General features: G+C 42.1%; 1 protein-coding gene across 1 annotated transcript; it reads right to left on the bottom strand.

The window, feature by feature from the left end:
- Positions 1–1,390: 1,390 nt before the first annotated feature.
- WBP2NL (WBP2 N-terminal like) lies at positions 1,391–21,156 on the bottom strand. Its single transcript, XM_069582013.1, has 7 exons — positions 21,095–21,156; positions 12,141–12,249; positions 11,419–11,560; positions 11,182–11,274; positions 8,223–8,330; positions 1,777–1,905; positions 1,391–1,713 (listed from the first exon to the last, which is right to left on the bottom strand). The coding sequence occupies exons 1-7, from the start codon at positions 21,154–21,156 to the stop codon at positions 1,391–1,393; spliced, it is 966 nt and encodes a 321-aa protein (XP_069438114.1).
- Positions 21,157–23,280: the final 2,124 nt, after the last annotated feature.

The raw sequence follows: 23,280 nt of genomic DNA, 5'->3' as shown, positions 1-23,280 counted from the left end.
CCGGCAATTTTGATTCCAGCTTGTGTTTCTTCCAGTCCAGCGTTTCTCATGATGTACTCTGCATATAAGTTAAATAAGCAGGGTAACAATATACAGCTTTGACATACTCCTTTTCCTATTTGGAACCAGTCTGTTGTTCCATGTCCAGTTCTAACTGTTGCTTCCTGACCTGCATACAGATTTCTCAAGAGGCAGGTTAGGTGGTCTGGTATTCCCATCTCTTTCAGAATTTTCCACAGTTTATTGTGATCCACACAGTCAAAGGCTTTGGCATAGTCAATAAAGCAGAAATAGATGTTTCTCTGGAACTCTCTTGCTTTTTCCATGATCCAGCAGATGCTGGCAATTTGATCTCTGGTTCCTCTGCCTTTTCTAAACCCAGCTTGAACATCAGGGAGTTCATGGTTCACATATTGCTGAAGCCTGGCTTGGAGAATTAATAAAGCATTACTTTACTAGCATGTGAGATGAGTGCAATTGCGCGGTAGTTTGAGCATTCTTTGGCATTGCCTTTCTTTGGGATTGGAATGAAAACTGACCTTTTCCAGTCCTGTGGCCACTGCTGAGTTTTCCAAATTTGCTGGCATATTGAGTGCAGCACTTTCACAGCATCATCTTTCAGGATTTGAAACAGCTCAACTGGAATTCCATCACCTCTACTAGCTTTGTTCATAGTGATGCTTTCTAAGGCCCACTTGACTTCACATTCCAAGATGTCTGGCTCTAGATTAGTGATCACATCATCATGAAACCCCTCAACTTGATATTTTTAACATATATCTTAGTTCCTAGCAAACTTAGCATAATGGATGTTTCTTGAATTGGAGAGGGGAAAATGCAGAACAGTTTTTCCAAACTGACTCAAGGCATGTTTAAAAAAATGTAATTTAAAAAAAAATGCAGCCAATGTCAACCAAATTGTTGGTGAATTAGCTGTATGAATGTACTTCTCCTTTAGCCCATCTAATCAAGAATTGGTGGTGGTGGCCGTGGTGGTGATGGTTTAGTCACTAAGTTGTGTCTGACTCTTTGCAACCCCATGGACTGTAGCCTGCCAGGCTCCTCTGTCCATGGGATTTCCCAGGCAAGCATACTGAAGTGAGTTGCCATTTCCTTCTCCCAGGGGATCTTCCCGACCCAGGGATCAAACCTGCATCTCTTGCATTGCAGGCAGATTCTTCACCAACTGAGCCACCAGGGAAGCCTAATCAAGAACTGACTTGGCCTCTAAAATCTAGGCATGGAAGTAAAGCTTCATCTTCCCTCTAAGGTTGCCCTTCCAAAGGGTATGACAACTACCTGGGTTGGGACTTCAGCCACCTACCTGAGTCTTCCTTCTTACTGTAACTTTCAGTTTTAGGGTGCCCTTTGCTTGGTGAATCTTCAAGATTTAACTCTGAGAAGGTGGTAAATGGACCTGAGAAGATGAGGTAGAGGGAAGAGAAGTCTCCTGCTGAGCTGCCACAGATCTGTGAGAGGCAGCTGTATTTCCAGCAGATGGAGGTTCATATGCCGGGGGCAGGGCTTCATTTCCAGCTGGTGGGGCTCCATATCCTGCAGGTGGGGCTCCATATCCCCCAGGTGGGGCTCCATATCCCGCAGGTGGGGCTCCATATCCCCCAGGTGGGGCTCCATATCCCCCAGGAGGGGCTCCATATCCCCCAGGTGGGGCTCCATATCCCCCAGGTGGGACTCCATATCCCCCAGGTGGAGCTCCATATCCCACAGGTGGGGTTCCATATCCCCCAGGTGGGACTCCATATCCCCCAGGTGGGCCTCCATATCCCATAGGTGGGGCTCCATATCCCCCTGGTTGGGCTCCATATCCTTCCAGTGGAGTTCCATATTCCCCTGGTTGGGCTCTATATCCTGGTGGTGGGGGTCCATAGATCACAACTGGATATGCTGAGAAGGAAAAAAAAAAATCAGTTACTCATTTTTTAGAGCAGACAAGGAATAAGTAAGAAAGAGGTGGAAGATAAAAAAATACTGAAGCAGACTGACACAGGAAGAGAATTCAGACAGAACAATGCAAAAGCCTTATCCTTCAGTCATCACCAGTTGGATGCTTTAACATTTCCTGTTGTGGAGGAATCCAAATTAACATGAAAATAACCTATAGTTAAATCTCTACATACTAATAGTTGTACACAAATACATACTTAACTCAGTAAAGTTTGATTTGATAATAAAAAAATGCTCAATGAGGAATATGTATTTGGGAAATAGAGAAGAGATAAATTTTTAAAAGTCATCTATAATTTCATCATCAAAGACAAAAATTTATTATTTTGGTATATTTATAGGTAGGATCTCTGTTAATATTTTTTATACAGTCATGATTATGACAATCATAATTTTTAAAAATCTGTCTCTTTTTACTTGACATTGTGAGAATGCTCTTTATATTATTTTTCTCTTTTTTTCCTGGCTGCTCTGCATGGCTTGTGGGATTCTTAGTTTCCCAACCAGGGACTGAATCTGGCCCTCAGCAATGAAAATGCCAAGTCCTAACCACTGGACTGCCAAGAAAGTTCTTTATATCATTAATGTATTTCACAGATTAAAACCTGGACAATATTTTATCATATGGATAAATGCTACTTATGATAAGTGCTACCTGATTGTCAGAGAGTTATGTTGCTTCCAACTTTCCAATTAATATTATAATAAACATGGATTTTATTTATTTCCTTGGCTACTGCTACTGCTAAGTCACTTCAGTTGTGTCCGACTCTGTGCAACCCCATAGATGGCAGCCCACCAGGCTCCCCTGTCCCTGGGATTCTCCAGGCAAGAACACTGGAGTGGGTTGCCATTTCCTTCTCCAATGCAGGAAAGTGAAAAGTGAAAGTGAAAAGTGAAAGTGAAGTTGCTCAGTCGTGTCCAACTCTTCTCGATCCCATGGACTGCAGCCTACCAGGCTCCTCCGTCCATGGGATTTTCCAGGAAGAGTACTGGAGTGGGGTGCCATTGCCTTCTCCATTCCTTGGCTACATTCCCAAAATGATTTAACTGTGTCAACATGAATGGATAACTGTCAAGTTGTTTTCCTATAATCCATATTTAATATTTATGCTATCTAGAAAAAAATTAAAAGAATCGTCATTAAGATGCTCAAAGAACAAAAGGAAAAATGTATATAAAGTCAAGAAAACTGACATATGAACAAAATAGAAACATCAGTAAAGCGATAGAAAACATAACAAGAAACCAAAACAAACGAAGTTCTGGAGCTGAAAAGTGCAATAACTGAAATGAAAAATTCACTAGAGGGATTCAAATTCATATTTGAATAGGCAAAAGAAAGAACCAGTAAACTTGAATATAGAATAATAAAAGCTGTAGATAGAGAGGAATAGAAAGAAAAAGATTGATGGAACGTCAACAGAGCCCAAGGGACCAGTGGGACACTACCAAGGAGACCAACATATACATTGTGGAAGTTTCAGAAAAAGAAGAAAGAGAGAAAGATGTAGAGAAAGTATTTGAAGAAATAAAGACTGAAAACTTCTCAAACCTGATGAAACACATGAATATAAACATCCAAGAAGCTCAATAAACTCCAAATAAGATGAACTCAAAGAGATCCACACTGACACATTATAGTCAAACTTACAAAATAGAGACTCTTGACAGCAGCAAGTTCAGTTCAATTTAGTCGCTCATTCGTGTTCAACTCTCTGCGACCCTATGAACCGCAGCATGCCAAGCCTCCCTGTCCATCACCAACTCCAGGAGTTCACCCAAACCCATGTCCATTGAGTTGGTGATGCCATCTAACCATCTCATGCTCTGTCATCCCCTTCTCCTCCTGCCCTCAATTTTTCCCAGCATCAGGGTCTTTTCAAATGAGTCAGCTCTTCACATCAGGTGGCCAAAGCATTGGAGTTTCAGCTTCAGCATCAGTCCTTCCAATGAATATTCAGGACTGATTTCCTTTAGGATGGACCGTTTGGATCTCCTTGCAGTCCAAGGGACAGCAGCAAGAGAGAAGTGAATAATTACATACAAGAGATCCTCAATAAGAAGATTAGCAGATCTCTCTTCAGGAATGTTGGAGGCCAGAAATAAACTGTCCAACAAGAATCCTATATCTGGCCAAACTCCTTTCAGATAGAGAAAGAAAGATGTTTCCAGATAAACAAAACCTGAGGGAGTTAATTACAACTAGACTTGTCCTGTAAGAACTGCTTAAGGGAGTCAAATGAAAGGACACTAGATAATAATTTGAAGCCATATGAAAAAATAAATATCTCAATAAAGGTAAATCATTGAGCAATTATAAAAGTCAACATTATTATAACAAAGGTTTGTAATTTCATTTTTGTTTTCTACATAACTTAAGAGACTAATGCATTTAAAGGAAATATTAGATTATGTGTTTGGGGACACAGTGTATAGAGATATAATTTTGTGATATCAACTAAAAGGAGTGAGAAGGAGGGCTTGTAAAGGTACAGAATATGTGTATGTTATTGAAGTTAAGATTGTAAAATTCAAATCAGTGTTATAACTTTAGGATGTTAAATGTAACCCCCATGGTAGGCACACCCAAAATAAAGCTATACAATATAAACAAAAGGAAATGAGAAAGGAATTCAAACTTTTCACTATCAAAAAATCAACTAAACCACAAAAGAAGACAGTGATGCAGAAAATGAGGGACAAAAAAGCTATAAGGCATATAAAAACCAAATAGTAAAACAGTAGAAGTACTTTGGCCACCTCATGAGAAGAGTTGACTCATTGGAAAAGACTCTGATGCTGGGAGGGATTGGGGGCAGGAGGAGAAGGGGACAACAGAGGATGAGATGGCTGGATGGCATCACTGACTTGATGGACATGAGTCTGACTGAACTCCGGGAGTTGGTGATAGACAGGGAGGCCTGGTGTGCTGCGATTCATGGGGTTGCAAAGAGTTGGAATGACTGAGCGACTGAACTGAACTGAAGGCTCCCATCATCAGTAATTACTTTAAATGCAAGTGGATTAAATTCCCCAATCAAAAGACAGAGATTGGCAGAATGAATGAAAATTCATGATTCAACTACATGCTATGTGTTTAAGAGACTTGTTCTAGATACAAAGACATAAATAATTAAAAGTAAAGGATGAAAAAAGATATTCCATGTAAATAGTAACCAAAAGAGAGCAAAAGTAACTATACTAATATCAGACAAAGTAGACTTTACATCATTAAGAAATAAAGAAGAAAATTACATGTTAATAAAACGTTCAGTACAGCAAAAGAATATAACAATTATAAACATTTGCACAGCTGATAACAGACCATCACATATACGAAGCAAAACTGACAGAATTGAAGGAAGAAGCAATTTTACAGTAATTGTTGAAGACTCCAATATCCCTGACTCACACTGATGGATAGAACAACCAGAGAGAAGATAAATAAGAAATAGAGGATCTGAAAAAGCACATCAAGCCAACTGGATCTAACAAACATAGGACACTCTGCCCAACAACAGAATGCACATTACTCTCAATTGCTCAGTTGATCAGCCGTGTCCAACTCTTTGTGACCCCATGGACTGTAGCCCACCAGGCTCCTCTGCCCATGGAATTTTCCCTTCTCCAGGGGATCTTCCTGACCCAGGGATCGAACCTACATCTCTTATGTCTCCTGCACTGGCAGGCGGATTCTTTACCACTAGTGCCACCTGGGACCCTAGTACTCTCGAGGACACATGTGATATTTTTCAGAATAGACCATATATTAGGCAACAAATTAAGTCTGGATAGATTTTAAAAGATAGATGTCATACAAAGTAGCTTCTCTCATCACAAAGGGATTAATTTATAAATCAACAACAGAAGTAAAACTGGAAAATTCACAAATTTCTGGAAATTAAACACCACACTTGGGCTTCCCTGGTGGTGCAGCGGTTAAGAATCCACCCACCAATGCAGGTGACGTGGGTTCAACCTCTGATCCGGGAAGATCCCACATGCTGCAGCCACACTCTCTAGGGCCCGTGCTCTGCAACAGGAGAAGCCACTGCAATGAGAAGCTTGCAAGGACGCACAATGCAGAAACAGGTAGCCCCTGCTTGCTGCCCAAGAGCAGCAACAAACACACAGTGTGGCCAAAAATGAATAAATAAATAAATACTTTAAAATGGGCAAAGGACTTGAATAGATACAGCTCCAGAGAAGACACACAAATGGTCAACAAGCACATGAAAAGATAATACCATTGGTCATTAAGAAAATGCAAGTTAAAATTATAATGAGATATCACCTCACCTCACTAGGATGACTTTAATATAAACAACAAGCAAAAAGAAAGGAAAATAACAAGCATTGACAACGATATGGAGAAATAGGAACTTGTGCATTGCTGGTGAGAGTGAAAAAACAGTGCAGTTGCTGTGGAAAAAGAGTTTGGTGGTTTCTCAAACAAGTTAAACATTGAATTACCATATCACCCAATAATTCCAAACCTAAGTATGTACTCAAGAGAAATGAAAACTTATGTCTACAGAGAAACCTAAATACAAATGATTATAACAGCTATTACTCATAATAATCAAAAGGTGGAAATAAGCCAAATGTGCATCAATGCACGAATGAAAAAACAAACTATGATATAAACAATGGAGCACTAGTCAGACACAGAGAGTGAAGCACTGATACATGCTACATCTTGGACGAGCCTTGAAAACATCACGTTAAGTGAGATAAGCCGAACACAAAGCCACATGTTGCTTGGCTTCTTTTATGTGATATACACAGAACAGGCAAATCCAAAAAGACAAAAAGCAGATTAGAGGAAACCAAGAGACAAAGGAGAGGAGACAACGAGGAATGATTACTTCGTGGCTGTGGGGTATTCTTATGGAGTAATGGAAACGTTTTCCATTTGGTTTGTTTGTTTGTTTTTTGACTGTGCAGCACAGCATGCAGGATCTTAGTTCCCCGACCAGGGATCAAACCTGCACCCCCTAAGTGAAAGGGCAGATCAACCACCGGACTGCCAGCGAAGTCTTGGAAAAGTTTTGAAACTGGAGAGAGCTGATGGCTGCACAGCACTGTGATACACTAAATACCATTGAATTGTACGTTTTAAAATGGTTAATTGTATGTTATACAAATTTCAACTTAAAAACATTTTTGTAAAACCTTACCAATACTTACTTCAAAATTTTGAATGTCAGTTGATTAACACTTAAAGATTAAGGTAACTACAAAGGCCAGAAATAACTACCCATCAGTTGTATACAAACTAAATGCTGATGGACATGCATGTCATGCTCCAAGGAAAACCCAAGAAATGGCCTGCATCTGGGGGTCTGTTGGCAGCCTGTTAGGAGACCTTTCATGGTCCACCCACAGACTGTGAACCACACTTGAGAGTACTGATCTACATCTCTGGGGAACATGGCTCAGCATCTGTGGACAGACACAGCTGCTACAGGAAAGGGTACAGGTCACAGAGCCCAGGATTGGAGTCTTCAGTGAGGATGAAGGGCGTGGACAAGCATGATGGCTGTGCTTGTATGAGAGAGGAATGAGGAGTATCCAAGAGCACACATTTCTGCCCAGGTTGTAAGCAGAAGTGACTTCCTACTAATGAGAGTTGCCCAATATCCTCCATATTTGTACATCAAAGTAAGCCTGAAATTGATGCTTTTGAACTGTGGTGTTGGAGAAGACTCTTGAGAGTCTCTAGGACTGCAAGGAGATCAAACCAGTCAATCCTAAAGGAGATCAATCCTGAATATTCATTGGAAGGACTGCTGCTGAAGCTGAACCTCTAATACTTTGGCCACCTGATGCGAAGAGCCAACTCAGAAGAAAATACTCTGATGCTGGGAAAATTGAAGGCAGGAGGAGAAGGGGATGACAGAGGACGAGATGGTTGGATGGCATCACTGACTCGATGGACATGAGCTTGAGCAAGCTCTGGGAGCTGGTGAAGGACAGGGAAGCCTGGAGTGCTGCAGTCCATGGGGTTGCAAAGAATCGCACATGACTGAGTGACTGAACAAAAACAAAGTCTGAAATGGAAAGCCGGTCACTTACTGGCTTACCACCGGGTTTGAATCTGGAAATGAAATCATGGATTCAACTATTTTCCAACCTCCAAAACTCTGCTGCTTCTCCTGCAGCAGAGTTGGAGGCAAGCTATCCGTATTAGATCTGTGAGCCCTGGGCACACCTTTCCACCTCCCAGGAAGAACCTCCCTGCCATACCTCACCTGGACAAGGTTGTGAAGAGCACACTGCAGCCCCTGGGACAGTAATTATGTACAGTCCTGAAGTGTCAAACCAGTAATTTACACTTCCAAGTGGAATTCCTCTGGCAGCTGAGAAGACAAATTTGGCAAAATAAGGGCTCTTTAATTCTTTTAAGACAGATATACAGCAACTATCAACCAAATAATTAACAGAGTTTTAACCAACATGTTACATGAGTGTCTGGCAATGCTCCCAGGATACAAGATTTAAAATATATTCTGTCCTTGTCCTCAACTGCATGCTTCCTGAAGACAGTGATTGTGTATGTTTTCCTGTGCTTATTGAAGGCCCAGCGTAACACCCACCATAATAGGGATTCAGAAAAAATTTTCAAGTGAAGATTCTATCAAGTTGTCAAGATAACTCCATTAAAGGCCAACATAATGGCAGTACCCTGCAGGTGGTGACTGCAGCCATGAAATTAAGATGTTTGCTCCTTGGAAGAAAAGCTATGACAAACCTAGACAGTGTTTTAAAAAGCAGAGACATCACTTTGCCAACAAAGGTCTATATGATCAAAGCTATGGTTTTTCCAGTTGTCATGGATGGATGTGAGAGTTGGGCCGTAAAGAAGGCTGAGCACCCTTGAAGAACTGATGCTTTTGAACTGTGGTGCTGGAGAAGACTCCTGAGAGTCCTTTGGGCAGCAAGGAGATCAAACCCATCAATCCTAAAGGAAATCAACCCTAAATATGCATTGGAAGGACTGATACTAAAGCTGACACTCCAATACTTTGGCCACCTGATGCAAAGAGATGACTCATCGGAAAAGACCCTGATGCTGGGAAATGTTGAGGGCAGGAGGAGAAGGGAGCCACAGAGGATGAGATGCTTGGATGGCACTGACTCAGTGGACATGAGTTTGAGCAAACTCGGGGAGAGAGTGAAGGACAGGGAAGCTTGAATGCTGCAGTCCATGGGGTCATAAAGAGTTGGACATGACTTACTGACTGAACAACAACAATGACATTACCAAAGAAAGCTTCTGTTGGTCTCTGCATCTCTTTTATAAGGACACTTTAATGGTATTTAGTATTTGATGGTATTTGAGTAATCTAGAGTAATTCTCTCATCTCAAGATCCTTAATTATATCTGAAAAGCCTTTTTTTTTTTTTTTTTTTACAAAGTAACATTCAAAGATTCTGAGGATTATCTTTTCAGAACCATTGTCAACCTGCCACACTAATTTCTGCCCTATGGCATATGACCAGAAGCAATGTACACAGTTTCCGTGCCTGGCCCATGAAAACATCCCAGGTGAGATCTTTACTCTCTTCCTCACTCTGCTGACCACCCAAAGAGGCTGTGGAAGCCATGTGTTAATGATGAGATTCTACTACCCTGGGTCCCTGAAGGGCTGTGTGGAACAGAGGTCCCTTTAACCCCTGCTGATTGGCCTCTTTTCAAGGTTTATTTTGATGGGAGCCATTTTTAAAGTCTTTATTGAATTTGTTGCAATACTTGCTTCTGTTTTATGCTTTGCTTTTTTGGCCCTGAGGCATGTGGGGTCTGAGCTCCAGGCTAGGGATAGAACTCACACTGTCTGCGATGAAAGGGGAAATTTTAACCACTGAACTGTCAGAGAAGTTCCTAACTGGCCTTTATATAAGCGGTAATATCCATTACCTTATTGTTGTTTGTTTAGTCGCTTAGTTATGTCTGATTTTTTGCCGCCCCGTGGATTGCAGCCCGCCAGGCTCCTCTGTCCATAGGATTTCCCAGGCAAGAATACTGGAATGGGTTGTCATTTCCTTCTCCACCACTATCTTAAGTCACTGATAATTTAGGGTTTATCTGTTTCAATAGCTAGCATTATCTTAACTGGGTGGGATGTGCTCAGTTGTGTCCAACTCTTTGTGACCCCATGGACTGTAGCCCGCCAGGTTCCTCTGTCCATGGGGTCTCCAAGGCAAGAATACTGGAGTGGGTTGCCATTTCCTTCTCCAGAGGATCTTCCCAGCCCAGGGATCAAATCCACTTCTGTATTTCCTGCATTGCAAGCGGATTCTTTACCTCTGAGCCACCAGGAAAGCCCACCGTAAGACAGGATAATGTATTATTCTTGCATATGTCTATTTCCACCAGACCATGTGCATCTTAACTAGACTGGAGTTGGTGGTGGAAAGCAAGGGAGAAAGAAGAAGAGCATTCCAGACAGAGCAAATAGCCTGAAGGCTCAGAGATGGGAGAGCAAGGTACAAAAATGTCCAGCTGGATTGGGATACAAAAACTGAGAGAGTGAGGGATACAAAGTGAAGCTACACTGAATTAAAAGATTACTTGTATTCTAAGTTTGAAAAGAGTCCTCTGGTACATCTATTAGATCAGTGCTGCAGGACTTGACAGTATCTCTTCCCATGCTTTAGTCCCATGAAAAATGAGAATTAAACCCAAGAAGAGCAAAGCTATAGCCAGAGAGAAGACAAGAAGGCATGCCAGAGGAAGAAGAGCCAAGCTAACTCCACCAAAAACAAGAGTATTCAATGATGCAACCACTTAAACAGACAAGAGACTATCCAAATGATTTACTAAGGCAAAATCACTCAGGTGTCTGACTGTAAATTCCCACTAGATTGTGAACTTCTTCAGGTTATGCTCCTACCATGTAGTAGGGTACTTGGTACATAGTCAGTAGGCTCAGGAAATACCCACTGAATACATGTGAAATGTGGAGAAGGAAATGGCAACCTGCTTTAGTATTCTTGCCTGGGAAATCCCACGGACAGAGGAGCCTGGCAGGCTACACAGTACATGAAGTTGAAAAAAGTCAGACACAGCTTAGCAACTAAACAACAACGTGGGGAAATACCACCGTCCTGACCACAGAGGGCAGAAGTCTTCACTAGTTAACCATCTTATTCCAATTATACAGGCCCCCAAATCCCAAAGAGCTTGATATCTTTATCAGCATCACTCACCAGCAGAGGCAGCTTTTCTCATCAGTTGGGCAAATTCGATGGCACCTCCTTTCTTGAAGGATAACTTAAAAACAGCTTGTCCTTCCCAGCCACCTGGGGGGAGAAATGGCAGACACTCACTAAGAGGCTGGCACGCTGGTAACAGAAGTATGGAGAGAAGCACCACCCAGTGGAGTCTGAATCTTAAACTTTCTATAAGCTTTTGAGAAAAAATACACTTCTGAGGGGGACACTTACCACCCGGAGCTGCCTGAATGGTTCCTTTAATGTAGTTGGGGGCAAAAATTGGTTGTTCAATGGTGCAGTCACTCATCAGGTCAAAGGGCATCATAAAAGAAAGCATGGGGTCATTGACTAAGTGTGAAGTCACGAAGACCACCTAAGAAAGGAAAGAAACTTTGGGAAAGGAATACGATTCGTCCATGCGTTGAGACATAGAAGAACAATTCTAAAGTCGAGGCTGCTTTGGCATTCTGGCCTAATTGAGAAATATCACAGATTTTCTTCCAGCACTCTTCAACAAGGAAAATCTCCAAGTGGTAACGTTTCAAAACATTTTGAAAGTCAAGGTTTAACCTCTCTCTCTTTTAAGGGAAATAAACGTAGAGTTAATTAGATCAGAGGAGAAGCAGAAATTACCTGTTATGGGACTTTCCTGGGGGTTCAATGGTTAGGAATCTGCCTGCCAATGCAGGGGACATGGGTTCGATTCCTAGTCCAAGAAGATTCCACATGCCACAGGGCAACTAAGCCTGTGTGCCACAACTCCTGAGCCCGAGTGCCCTAGAGCCTGTGCTCCTGAACAAGAGAAGCCACTGGAATGAGAAGCCCGAGCACCACAACTACAGAGTAACCCCAACTCACCACAACTGGAAAAGGCCCGGGCATAGCAATGAAGACCCAGCACAGCGAAAAAAATAAATAAATAAAATAAACTAGATTAAAAAGAGAGAAATTACCCGGTATGAAGTGAGAAACAACGTTCCTTTCTTTGTGCCATTAAAGAGATGGGATTCCACTGGTTTCTGCAGGAAGCAGAGGTCCACATCCTCACACTGCTTCAAGACACTGCAGAGAGGAAAGGCGGACAGCACGCGGTTTAGGAGTTATACGAAAAGACACAAACAAAGCTCTCAGTGTAGTATCTAGCCTGGAGGGAGGTTATTGGCTGCTACTGGTGCTACTGCTACTATTTTATTAAAATAGAAAGGAATTGAAATGATCTTATTCTCTGACAACTCACACTTGTCTTCCTCTTTATCACTGGGTTCTTTTTTTTTTTCTTTCTTAGCAAACCTAATTCTATTCTTAAAGTCCACTAATTCTTATACTTCTTGTGCATTTTATATTAAGCACTGTGTTAATGAAACGGTTTCTTGGACTCTGGTAAAGAAGGTGAGACATATGAAGTGAAGTACAGGATCCTCTGACATGCCTGCCATGTTCTCCCTTCACTCCTAACCTGAAAACCCTGGACCCATCCTACTCTTACAGAATCCTATTGGGGTTTTTTCTCTTTCTTAGTTTTATATATATATATATGTGTGTGTGTGTGTGTGTGTGTGTGTATAATATATATATATACTATTAATATTTATTGAATGAATGAATGAAAACATGGATATAAGTAATAATGCAAGAAAAACATGATATGCATCACATAGGCAGAACAAAATATCATGGCAGGTAGAGATCAGCTCTTGATAGAAGTAATTAGGAATGATTTTATAGAAAAATTGAAATTCGAGCTGATTCTTAAGAGATGAATAGCGTTTCATTGGGCAGAAGTGAGGGTAGGGGACAGTCCTGATGGGATGCAAACAGCATCAGTGGAAAGAACACTGTATTCTTGGGAGCAGCCTACCTGCGTGAATTTATCAAAACATCATGGGAGTGTGATTAGGAGGAATAGTGAGATAAAGCTGAGCCCGTGCTGGGACCAGAGCTAGACACATCATTCAACAGGCAAGGCAGAACTGTGACCTGCAGCTGTCTCAGCAGGTAGGTCACATGATCAAGGAAATGGTGATATGTCAGAGGGATCCATTTAAGAACTAGCATAGTCCTGATATGAGGTAATAAGAACTGGAATTAGGGTGATAGTATATGGCTAAAAAGTCCTTATTAAAAGAGTATGAAAAAGTGGATGTCAGCAACAATAGTGGAACAGGGATCTCTAAAAGCCAGTCTAGAACTCTAGAATCTAATCAAAACTGATAGCAACCAGGGGAATGTTTAATCAAGAAAAAAAATAAGAGCGTCAATAAGAGCTTCATGCACTTCAACTTAGGCCAGTACTCCTCCACTCCCTAGCTTGGCACAGCTCTGAAACAGCAACCCACATTCTCAGTATAAGTACAAAGTGCTGGGGTGAGGGGAGAAGAACAGACCTTACTGTGGTTTTCTGCTTTGACCTGTCCAGGGGTTCCCTGGAGGACTAGCTCAGAATTCTCTCAGGATTAAGGCAGCTACCCAGGGCACATTTGTTAAACAACATTTCAAAATGTGTGAGAGCCGTTAAGTGGGGCAAAAGATGATTTTGGGGGGCAAACAATAAAAAACTTAAAAGACAGGAAGAAAAGACTGGGGAATGAGATGCTTTGAGAAATAAAGGCTTTGAAAACCTCTAACATGTTCATGGGAATCTAGAAAGCATCACAGACTGGGTGCTTTCACATATCAGGGCTGGGTTCATCCTCAGAAGAAACCTGAGAAGGCTCTAGAACAGTTACCTCTGGCTGACAATGAGGCTTTGCCCAATCAGGAAGTAAAAATTAAGACAGTTTTACATTGCCTGACTGAGTGACAAAGACTGGTTCACACACACACACACACACACACAGAGCCCATCTAGGATATATAAAGAACTCATACAACTCAACAACAAAAAATCTAATTTAAAAATGGACAAAGGGATAACCAACAAGGACCTACTGTATAGCACATGGAACTCTGCTCAGTGTTACGTGGTAGCCTGGATGGGAGGGTAGTCTGCGGGAGAATGGATACATGTACATGCATGACTGAGTCTTTTTGCTTTTCACCTGAAACTATCACATTGTTAACTGGCTATACCTCAATACAAAATACAAAGTTTAAAAGAAAAAAATTCTTTTAATGGACAGAGGATTTAAACAGACATTTCTCCAAAATAATATATAAATAGCAAAAAATACCAAAAGATGCTCAACATTATTAATCATCAGATAAATGCAAATCAAAACCACAAATGATATATCACCTCACACCTATTAGGGTGACTACTATTGAAAAAGATATCCTAGGTGTTTGTGGCCTAGAATATTGACAGGTTGAAAATTCTGTGCACTCTTGGTGGGATTGTAAAGTGGTTCAGGCACTATGGAACAGTATGGAGTGGCCTCAAAAATTAAAAATAGAATTACTCCGTGGTCCAGAAATCCCATTTCTGGGTATATGTCAAAAAGAATTGAAAACAAGGTCTCAAAAAGACATTTGTGCACTCATATTCATAATAGCCAAGAGGAGGAAGCAATCTAAAAGTCTGTCAGTGAATGGAGAAACAAAATGTGGTATATACATACAATGGAATATTATTCAGGCTTAAAAAGGAAGGAATATTGTCACATGCCACCACATGGGTGAACCTTGAGAACACTGCGCTAAGTGCAATCGCAGAGACAAAGACAATTATACAATTTCACCCACATGTGGAATCTAAAACAAAATCAAATTCATAGAAGCAAAGAGTATAACAGTAGTTATTGGGGGTTGAGGGGATGAGGGAAATGGGGAAATGTTAGGCAAGGATACAAATTTAGAGCTATGTAAGATGAGTAAATTGAAGAAAGTAGGGAAAACCACTAGACCATTCAGGTATGACCTAAATCAAATCCCTTACGATTATACGCTAAAAGTGACAAATTGATTCAAGGGACTAGATCATGATAGAGTGCCTGAAGAACTATGGATGGAAGTTTGTAACATTGTATAGGAGGCAGTGACCAAAACTATCCCCAAGAAGAAATGCAAAGAGGCAAAATGGTTGTTTGAGGAGGCCTTACAAATAGCTGAGAAAAGAAGAGAAGCAAAAGGTAAAGGAGAAAAGGAAAGATACACCCTCTGAATGCAGAGTTCCAAACAATAGCAAGGAGAAATAAGAACACTTTCCTAAGTGATTAATGCAAAGAAACAGATGAAAACAATAGACTAGGAAAGACTAGAGATTTCTTCAAGAAAATCAAAGATACCAAGGGAACATTTCATGCAAAGATGGGCACAATAAAGGACAGAAATGGTATGGGCTTAATAGAAGCAGAAGATATTAAGAGGAGGTGGCAAGAATACGCAAGAGAACTATACAAAAAAAGATCTGAATGACCCAGATAACCACGATGGTGTGATCAGTCATGTAGAGCCAGACACCCTGGAGTGCAAAGTCCAATTGGCCTTAAAAAGCATCACTACGAACAAAGCTAGTGGAAGTGATGAAATTCCAGCTCAGCTATTTCAAATCCTAAAAGATGATACTGTGAAAGTGCTGCACTCAATATGCCAGCAAATTTGGAAAACTCAGCAGTGGCCACAGGACTGGAAAAGGTCAGTTTTCATTCCAATCTCAAAGAAAGGCAATGGCAAACAATGCTCAAACTACCTCACAATTGCACTCATCTCACACGCTAGCAAAGTAATGCCCAAAATTCTCCAAGCGAGGCTTCAACAGTACCTGAACCAAGAACTCCCTGATGTTCAAGCTGGGTTTAGAAAAGGCAGAGGAACCAGAGATCAAATTGCCAACATCTGCTGGATCATGGAAAAAGCAAGAGAGTTGAAAAACATCTACTTCTGCTTTATTGACTACCCCAAAGCCTTTGATTGTGTGGATCACAACAAACTGTGCAAAATTCTGAAAGAGATGGGAATACCAGACCACCTGACCTGCCTCTTGAGAAACCTGTATGCAGGTCAGGAAGCAACAGTTAGAACCGCACATGGAATAATGGACTGGTTCCAAATCGGGAAAGCAGTACATCAAGGCTGTATATTGTCACCCCACTTATTTAACTTCTATGCAGAATACATCATGTGAAATGCCAGACTGGATGAAGCACAAGCTGGAATCAGACTGCTGGGGAAAATATCAATAACCTCAGACATGCAAATGACAACACCCTTATGGTAGAAAGTGAAGAGGAACTAAAAAGCCTCTTGATGAAAGTGAAAGAAGAGAGTGAAAAAAGATGGCTTGAAACTCAACATTCAAAAAACAAAGATCATGGTATCTGGTCCCGTCACTTCATGGCAAATGATGGGTAAACAATGGAAACAGTGACAGACTTTATTTTCTTGGTCTCCAAAATCACTGCAGATGGTGACTGCAGCCATGAAATTAAAAGACGCTTGCTCCTTGGAAGAAAAGCTATGACCAACCTAGACAGCATATTAAAAAGCAGAGACATTACTTTGCCAACAAAGGTCCATCTAGTCAAAGCTATGGTTTTTCCAGTAGTCATGTATGGATGTGAGACTTGAACCATAAAGAAAGCTTATTGAATAAGAACTGATGCTTTTGAATTGTGATGTTGGAGAAGACTGTTGAGAGTCCCTTGGACTGAAAGGAGATCAAACTAGTCAGTCCTAAAGGAAATCAGTCCTGAATATTCACTGGAAGGACTGATGCTGAAGCTGAAGCTCCAATAGTCTGGCCACCTGATGCGAAGAACTGACTCACTGGAAAAGACCCTGATGCTGGGAAAGACTGAAGGCAGCATGAGAAGGCGTCAACAGAGGAAGAGACGATTGGATGGCATCACCAACTCGATGGACGTGAGTTTGAGCAAGCTCTGGGAGTTGCTGATGGTCAGGGAAGCCTGGTGTGTTGCAGTCCATGGGGCTGCAAAGAGTCGGAAACAACTGAGGAACTCAGCTGAACTGAAGATGAATAAGTCTAGAGATCTAATATGCAGGCGTGAAGACTATATTTAATAATACTGTATTGGACACTGGAAATATGCTAAGAGAGTAGATTTGAAGTGCTTTCATCACACTAAAACAAAAAGGTAATTATTTGAGGAAATGAAATGTTAACTAACTTGACTGCAATAATCATTTCACTGTGTACATTACATTATTGTTATATACTTTATATACAATTTTTATTTTTTAATGGTTAAGATGGTAATTTTTGTTATGTGTTTTTACCACACAAAAATGATGAACAAATTAGCCAAAAAGTGGAGGATATTTATGAACCAAGAAAATTCACCAAATACATATATAGTTGATAACCATAAGACAAAAATAATTTCATTAGCAATAAAACTTTAAAAAAAGATTTCATTATTTGGATTCCATTATCAGACTAGCTTCCCTGGTGGCTCAGATGGTAAAGTGTCTGCCTGCAACGCGGGAGACCTGAGTTCAATCCCTGAGTCAGGAAGATCTTCTGGAGAAGGAAATGGAAACCCACTCCAGTACTCTTGCTTGGAAAATTCCATGGATGGAGGAGCCTGGTAAGCTACAGTCCATGGAATCGCAAAGAGTCAGACACGACTGAGCAACTTCACTTTCTTTCCCTTTCCTATCTGACTGGCAGAGCTATCAAAGATTAACATTTAGTGTTGGCAAGGTGAAATTGGACACAAAGTATTAAAAAGAATGTAAATTGATACAGTTCTGTAGGGGGATTTTTCCAGTGGTCAGGTATGGATGTGAGAATTGGACTATAAAGAAAGATGAAAGCAGAAGAACTGATGCTTTTGAACTGAGGTGTTGGAGAAGATTCTTGAGAGTCCCTTGGACTGCAAGGAGATCTAACCAGTCCATCCTAAAGGAGATCAGTCCTGAATATTCATTGGAAGGACTGATGCTGAAGCTAAAACTCCAATACTTTGGCCACCTGATGTGAAGAGCTGACTCATTTGAAAAGACCCTGATGCTGGGAAAGATTGAGGGCAGGAGGAGAAGGGATCAGCAGAGGATGAGATGGTTGGATGGCATCACCAACTCAATGGACATGGGTTTGGGTGGACTCCGAGAGTTGGTGATGGACAGGGAGGCCTGGCGTGCTGTGGTTCACAAGATTGCAAAGCATCAGACACGACTGAGCAACTGAACTGAAACTGAAACCATAGGGGGAATTTGCAATAAATACATTTCCATTTATAAATATGTTAAATATAAAATATGTGTAATATTTAAAAATATTTTTACAAGGATTTTTATATAAATATGTAAAAAAAAATTTTTAAGTCTATGTCCTCTGGGGACTTCCCTGGTGGTCCAGCAGTTAAGACTTCAAGCTCCCAACGCAGGCCTGGGTTCAATTCCTGGTCCAGGAACTAGATTCTGCACACCAGAACTAAAGATCCCACAGGCCACAACAAAGGTTTGTGTGCCAAAATCAAGACTCAACACAGCCAAATAAAAAAATATATATATTTAAATAAATAACAAATAATTGTTTTTTAGAAGTCTATGTCTTTTGACCCCCCAATTTCACTTTCAGGAATATGTCTGAAAGAAACATTTTGATAGGTGAACAAAAATAAATCTTCAAGAAATTAACTGTGGCAATGTTTATAGCAATGACAAATTAAAACCAGATTTATCCCAGATAGTGGCTTGAGCAAAAATGTCTGCATATTGGAGTACCAGACATCAAAAATAATGATGTATTAATAGATGCCAATACTGCAAAGCATTCTCAATACATCTGTAAATGAGGAAAACAAATTACAAAGCAGTCTGATAGGGGAAGGTGTGTGTATTTCCACAGAGGGATGTGCAAAAGGATACATATCAAAATATAAAAAGCACTTCATGTAAGAATTTGGAGTAATTAAATGTTTCCCAATTTTTCTAAATGGTATTACCTGCACACTTTAAAATATGGATTTTTTTAAAAAACAACTCAATCAGTATCTTCCTTTTTACCAGTACAGTCTGGCTCATACATTTATGACTTTTCAGCTGGGCTCAGAAAAAAAATCTCCACATAACACAGCCAAGCTGTGATGAATTTCTTAACTGTGTATTGTGAAGAGTCAGGAGAAGTCAAAATATAACCAATCTTCTTCCTCTCAAGCTATTTCTGTAAAGTAGTTTCTATCCGAAAAGGTAGAGCCCTGACAGAGTCTTTGCTTGCAGAGACAGAGTTCTCCTTTTCAAGGGGCAGCCAGCGTAGAGACATGAATACACACTACCGAAATTCAGAGCTCTGCCACATGCCTGACCATATGATTTTAGGCAAATTACTTTTTGCTTCAGCTTTTCCACCTGTGACATGAGGAAAATCATACTGATCCTCACTGCAGATAGAGCAGTTATAAACACAAAGCCCTTAGAACAGTGCCCCAATAAGGCGAACCATTGGAGAGCACAGAAAGGACTCCACAAAGATAATTCACATAAAATCAATATTTGCTATAATTTTTTAAGGCCACGCTTCATTCCTTGCCTCTAGCACACAAACAGAAAAGCAGAGAGACAAACTCGTAGCCCAGTTGAGAAGACACCCAAACACCAGATTAGAAGTGGCTTCCAGGCACAGAGCCACAGGCACACAGGTCTCAGTTCTCCAGGCCAGCGTGCAGGGCATCAGCATGGTGGGCAATCATCTCACTACTAGGAAAACTGAACAAAACAGCAGCCGTCCTTCAGGGCCAAGGGAGGATGTACAGCCTTCAGAGTGTATAAATCTGTCAAGAAAATATTCTGGGGAAGGAAGCATAGAAAAAACAGATCTGGACATCAGCATGATGTACTGTCTTAAAGGATCTTCCTGATAGATGCATTCAAAGCAATCTGGGTGTGTTTTGCCTCACCTGAGCACTGCATTGGGCTTCAGAGTCTCACAGCTAGGCGAGAGCAAAGGAAAACGAGGGCAAATCTGACCAGAGAGAGGAGCATATTTAAGAACTGTTGGGGAGTTTGAACAGGACTCTTAACAGCCTGGGCAGGGGATTGAGGAGGGGAGTGAAGCAGGGGCCAAGGTATTGGGTTCAGTTCAGTTCAGTCACTCAGTCGTGTCCGACTCTTTGCGACCCCATGAATCGCAGCACGCCAGGCCTCCCTGTCCATCACCATCTCCCAGAGTTCACTCAGACTCACGTCCATCGAGTCCGTGATGCCATCCAGCCATCTCATCCTCGGTCGTCCCCTTCTCCTCCTGCCCCCAATCCGTCCCAGCATCAGAGTCTTTTCCAATGAGTCAACTCTTCACATGAGGTGGCCAAAGTACTGGAGATATTGGGTAGGGAAGTAAAAAGGGGCAACTCTGGGCTGAACCTGACGAGGCTGGAGGAAACAGGTGAACAGCAGGCACTGCTAGCACCACAAAGCCATGGGTGCAAACCCCAGGGCCCCCACGGGAGGTGAGAGAACATCACTCTTCCCAGACGTGTCTTCTTTTGGTCCCCATCTTTTCAAAAAAGTAAGACCAGCCATCTCCTTGATTGGGGACGAAGAAGAGAGGGTTTTTTTTTGAAGTTCTGAGGGTGAAGAGAGGCCCTGGACAGTTTAGGATCTTTCTAGAAAGAGCCACACTCGTGACTTTTCTACCTCCCAGAAGCCTGGGACCTTGGTGCCGTCACTCTACAAAGGTAGCTCACTCCTAACAGCACGGCACGCCACCCCGAGGGTCGGTGTGACTTCCCTTTCCTGCCACTGCACTTCCAACTTTTTTCTGAGGCAGCACACGGCTCACTCCCTGGGCACGTGCCCTTCACACGTGCAACACCCCTATTCCCGCCTCCACCACATTCACATCCAGAACACCCGCGAGGCAGCGCCGGCTCTAACGGTCGGGGAAGAGCTACGCTTGCTATGAGCGCAGAAAAGGCGGGAAAGTCTCTGACTGGCTGAGAGTTTGTGCACCGCCAATTCTCCTGGCCTCTCCTCCCTCCGACAGCTCCACAGGCTTCCTTTCAGGCACCTTTCGCCAGTGGAGATGAGGGCCCCACGACGGCTCTCGGTGTGGCTCTGGTTCACGGCCATCCTGCTCAGGCCCCCTCCTGCCGCCCCGCAGATGGGAAGGGGCGGGGCCTGCGCCAAGCCGTTGGGCGGGGTTCTGGAGGGCAGGGCGGAGATTATGGCGCAAGGACCGGGAGTGAGTGAATGAGGCAGCTGGTCACGTGAGGGGCCTCCGTCAGAGAACCCAGCAGAGTCAAGGTTGAGACAGCCGTGAGGGGAAAGCGGGCAGGTCCAGGGGATTGGCTCCGCCCCCAGAGCGCCGAGGCGTAAGGGATGAGGCGGTGATCACCGCAGCCAGACCCAGTCTTGGCCGCTGCTTTGTCGTCCCTGCCTAGCTGCCCCGCTGCCCACGAGTATGGACTTGAATTGGTCCTGTCAGGAGTCAAAATTAAAAGCGGGATTTTCCTATGCCCTTCCTGACCCAGGTCAGAAAACTGTTGCCCTTTGGAGAAAAAGTTTGAAATGATTCCTCACTTTTCCTGAGGCGAGCAGAACTCTCTTCCCCCAGAGAAAGACTGAAATCAGAGCCAATTTTTTTTGTGAGGCAGCGTCCAGGAAACGGTGCAAGAGCTGGGTGAGGAGATCCAAGAGGGGATTTCGATCCTGAGTGAGTCCGTTCCAGCTCCAAGATGGAGAGAGCCTTTTGTCTGTGTCTCCCATCATACCTGCCCTGCCTCCTCCAAAGGGTGATTGTGAGGATCAGGTGATACATTTTATCAGAGTTGCTTTTAAGACTAAAATGTTGTGTGTTTGCTTATTTCCTTGAACTTCACCAATAGCACCAGAGGTCTTCCAATAAAAGGATGTTAACATCTGGATTACCTACCATATATTTCATCAAATTTAAGATGTTGTCAGTTATAAAATAGGGGTTTCCCAGGTGGCTCAGAGGTAAAGACAGCCTACCAAGCAGGAGACACTGGTTTGATCTCTGGGAAGATACCCTGGAGAAGGAAATGGCAAGCCACTTGAATATTCTTGCCTGGGAAATCTGGACAGAGGAGCCTGGTGGGCTACAGACCATGGGGTCGTGAAGAGTCAGATACAACTCAGCAATTAAACAACAGTTATAAAATGCACCATTTTGAAGTGTAACTCTAAGGGGAAAAAGCTGCTAAATCTACTGACATCTGTTGTAAGATGTATCCTGATTTCAGAAATGTATATGTATACATATATTTTTAATTATGACTACCATAGGAATGGTGTGAAGCAGTGGAACAAACATCACGCATTGCTCTCTAGGTCCTGTCCTGCGTTGTTAACTAAGTATATAACCTTGGGCAAGATGATCATGCTTCCTAGCCTTGTTTCCTTATCTGTTTGAAGAAAGAAGTAGAAGAACTCTTAGGTTTCTTTCAGCTGTAATATTTTATGTTTGCCAAGAAAAGAAAGAAAGTGAAGTCGCTCAGTCATGTCCGACTCTTTGCGATCCCATGGACTGTAGTCTACTAGGCTTCTCTGTCCATGGGATTTTCCAGGCAAGAGTACTGGAGTAGATTGCCATTTCCTTCTCCAGGGGATCTTCCTGGCCCAGGGATCAAACCCAGGTCTCCTGCATTGCAGGCAGACGCCTTACCCTCTGAGCCACCAGGGAAGCCCAACTGTCTCTCAAATCTTCTCACTTTTCTTCTCCTTGTGGCTCTAGGTCTGGCCCTCATCATTTAACCTGAATGACTCCAAGAGCACAGTGACCTTGCTTCCTCTAGTCTTGACCCCTACCATTCATTTATACCTTGAGATCATCATACAGAACATTGAGGATCCAAACACAATTGCATATGGTGGTTGTATTCAAATTCAGAGAAATAATGTGCAGGTAGAGTTGTGTTATTTGCTGGCTATAGAAGACAGTGTAAACCACATAGACAGGAAGGACTGACTTAAGTTCAAAAAAGATAAGAGAAAAGCTAGTGCTTTAAGTTTAAAAGTCTTCAGTGCAAAATAGGCAGGTTTCTAGCAAGATGGATCCACTCCTCTCACAGTTTTGGTTTTATGCCTTTGGAAAAAGGAGGAGAGAAAGCTCGGAAATTAACTGAATGAAAATAAGCATCGTTTCCATTGGAGGAAACAGGCTACATAGACTACCACATCCCTCAAGGTCGTGTGAAAGATCTATAACTTATTTTGGACACAAAAGTCCAGGGA

This window comes from Ovis canadensis, chromosome 3 (genome assembly GCF_042477335.2).
Source record: "Ovis canadensis isolate MfBH-ARS-UI-01 breed Bighorn chromosome 3, ARS-UI_OviCan_v2, whole genome shotgun sequence".
Classification (NCBI taxonomy): Eukaryota; Metazoa; Chordata; class Mammalia; order Artiodactyla; family Bovidae; genus Ovis; species Ovis canadensis.
This window is presented reverse-complemented; position numbering and strand designations above follow the sequence as displayed.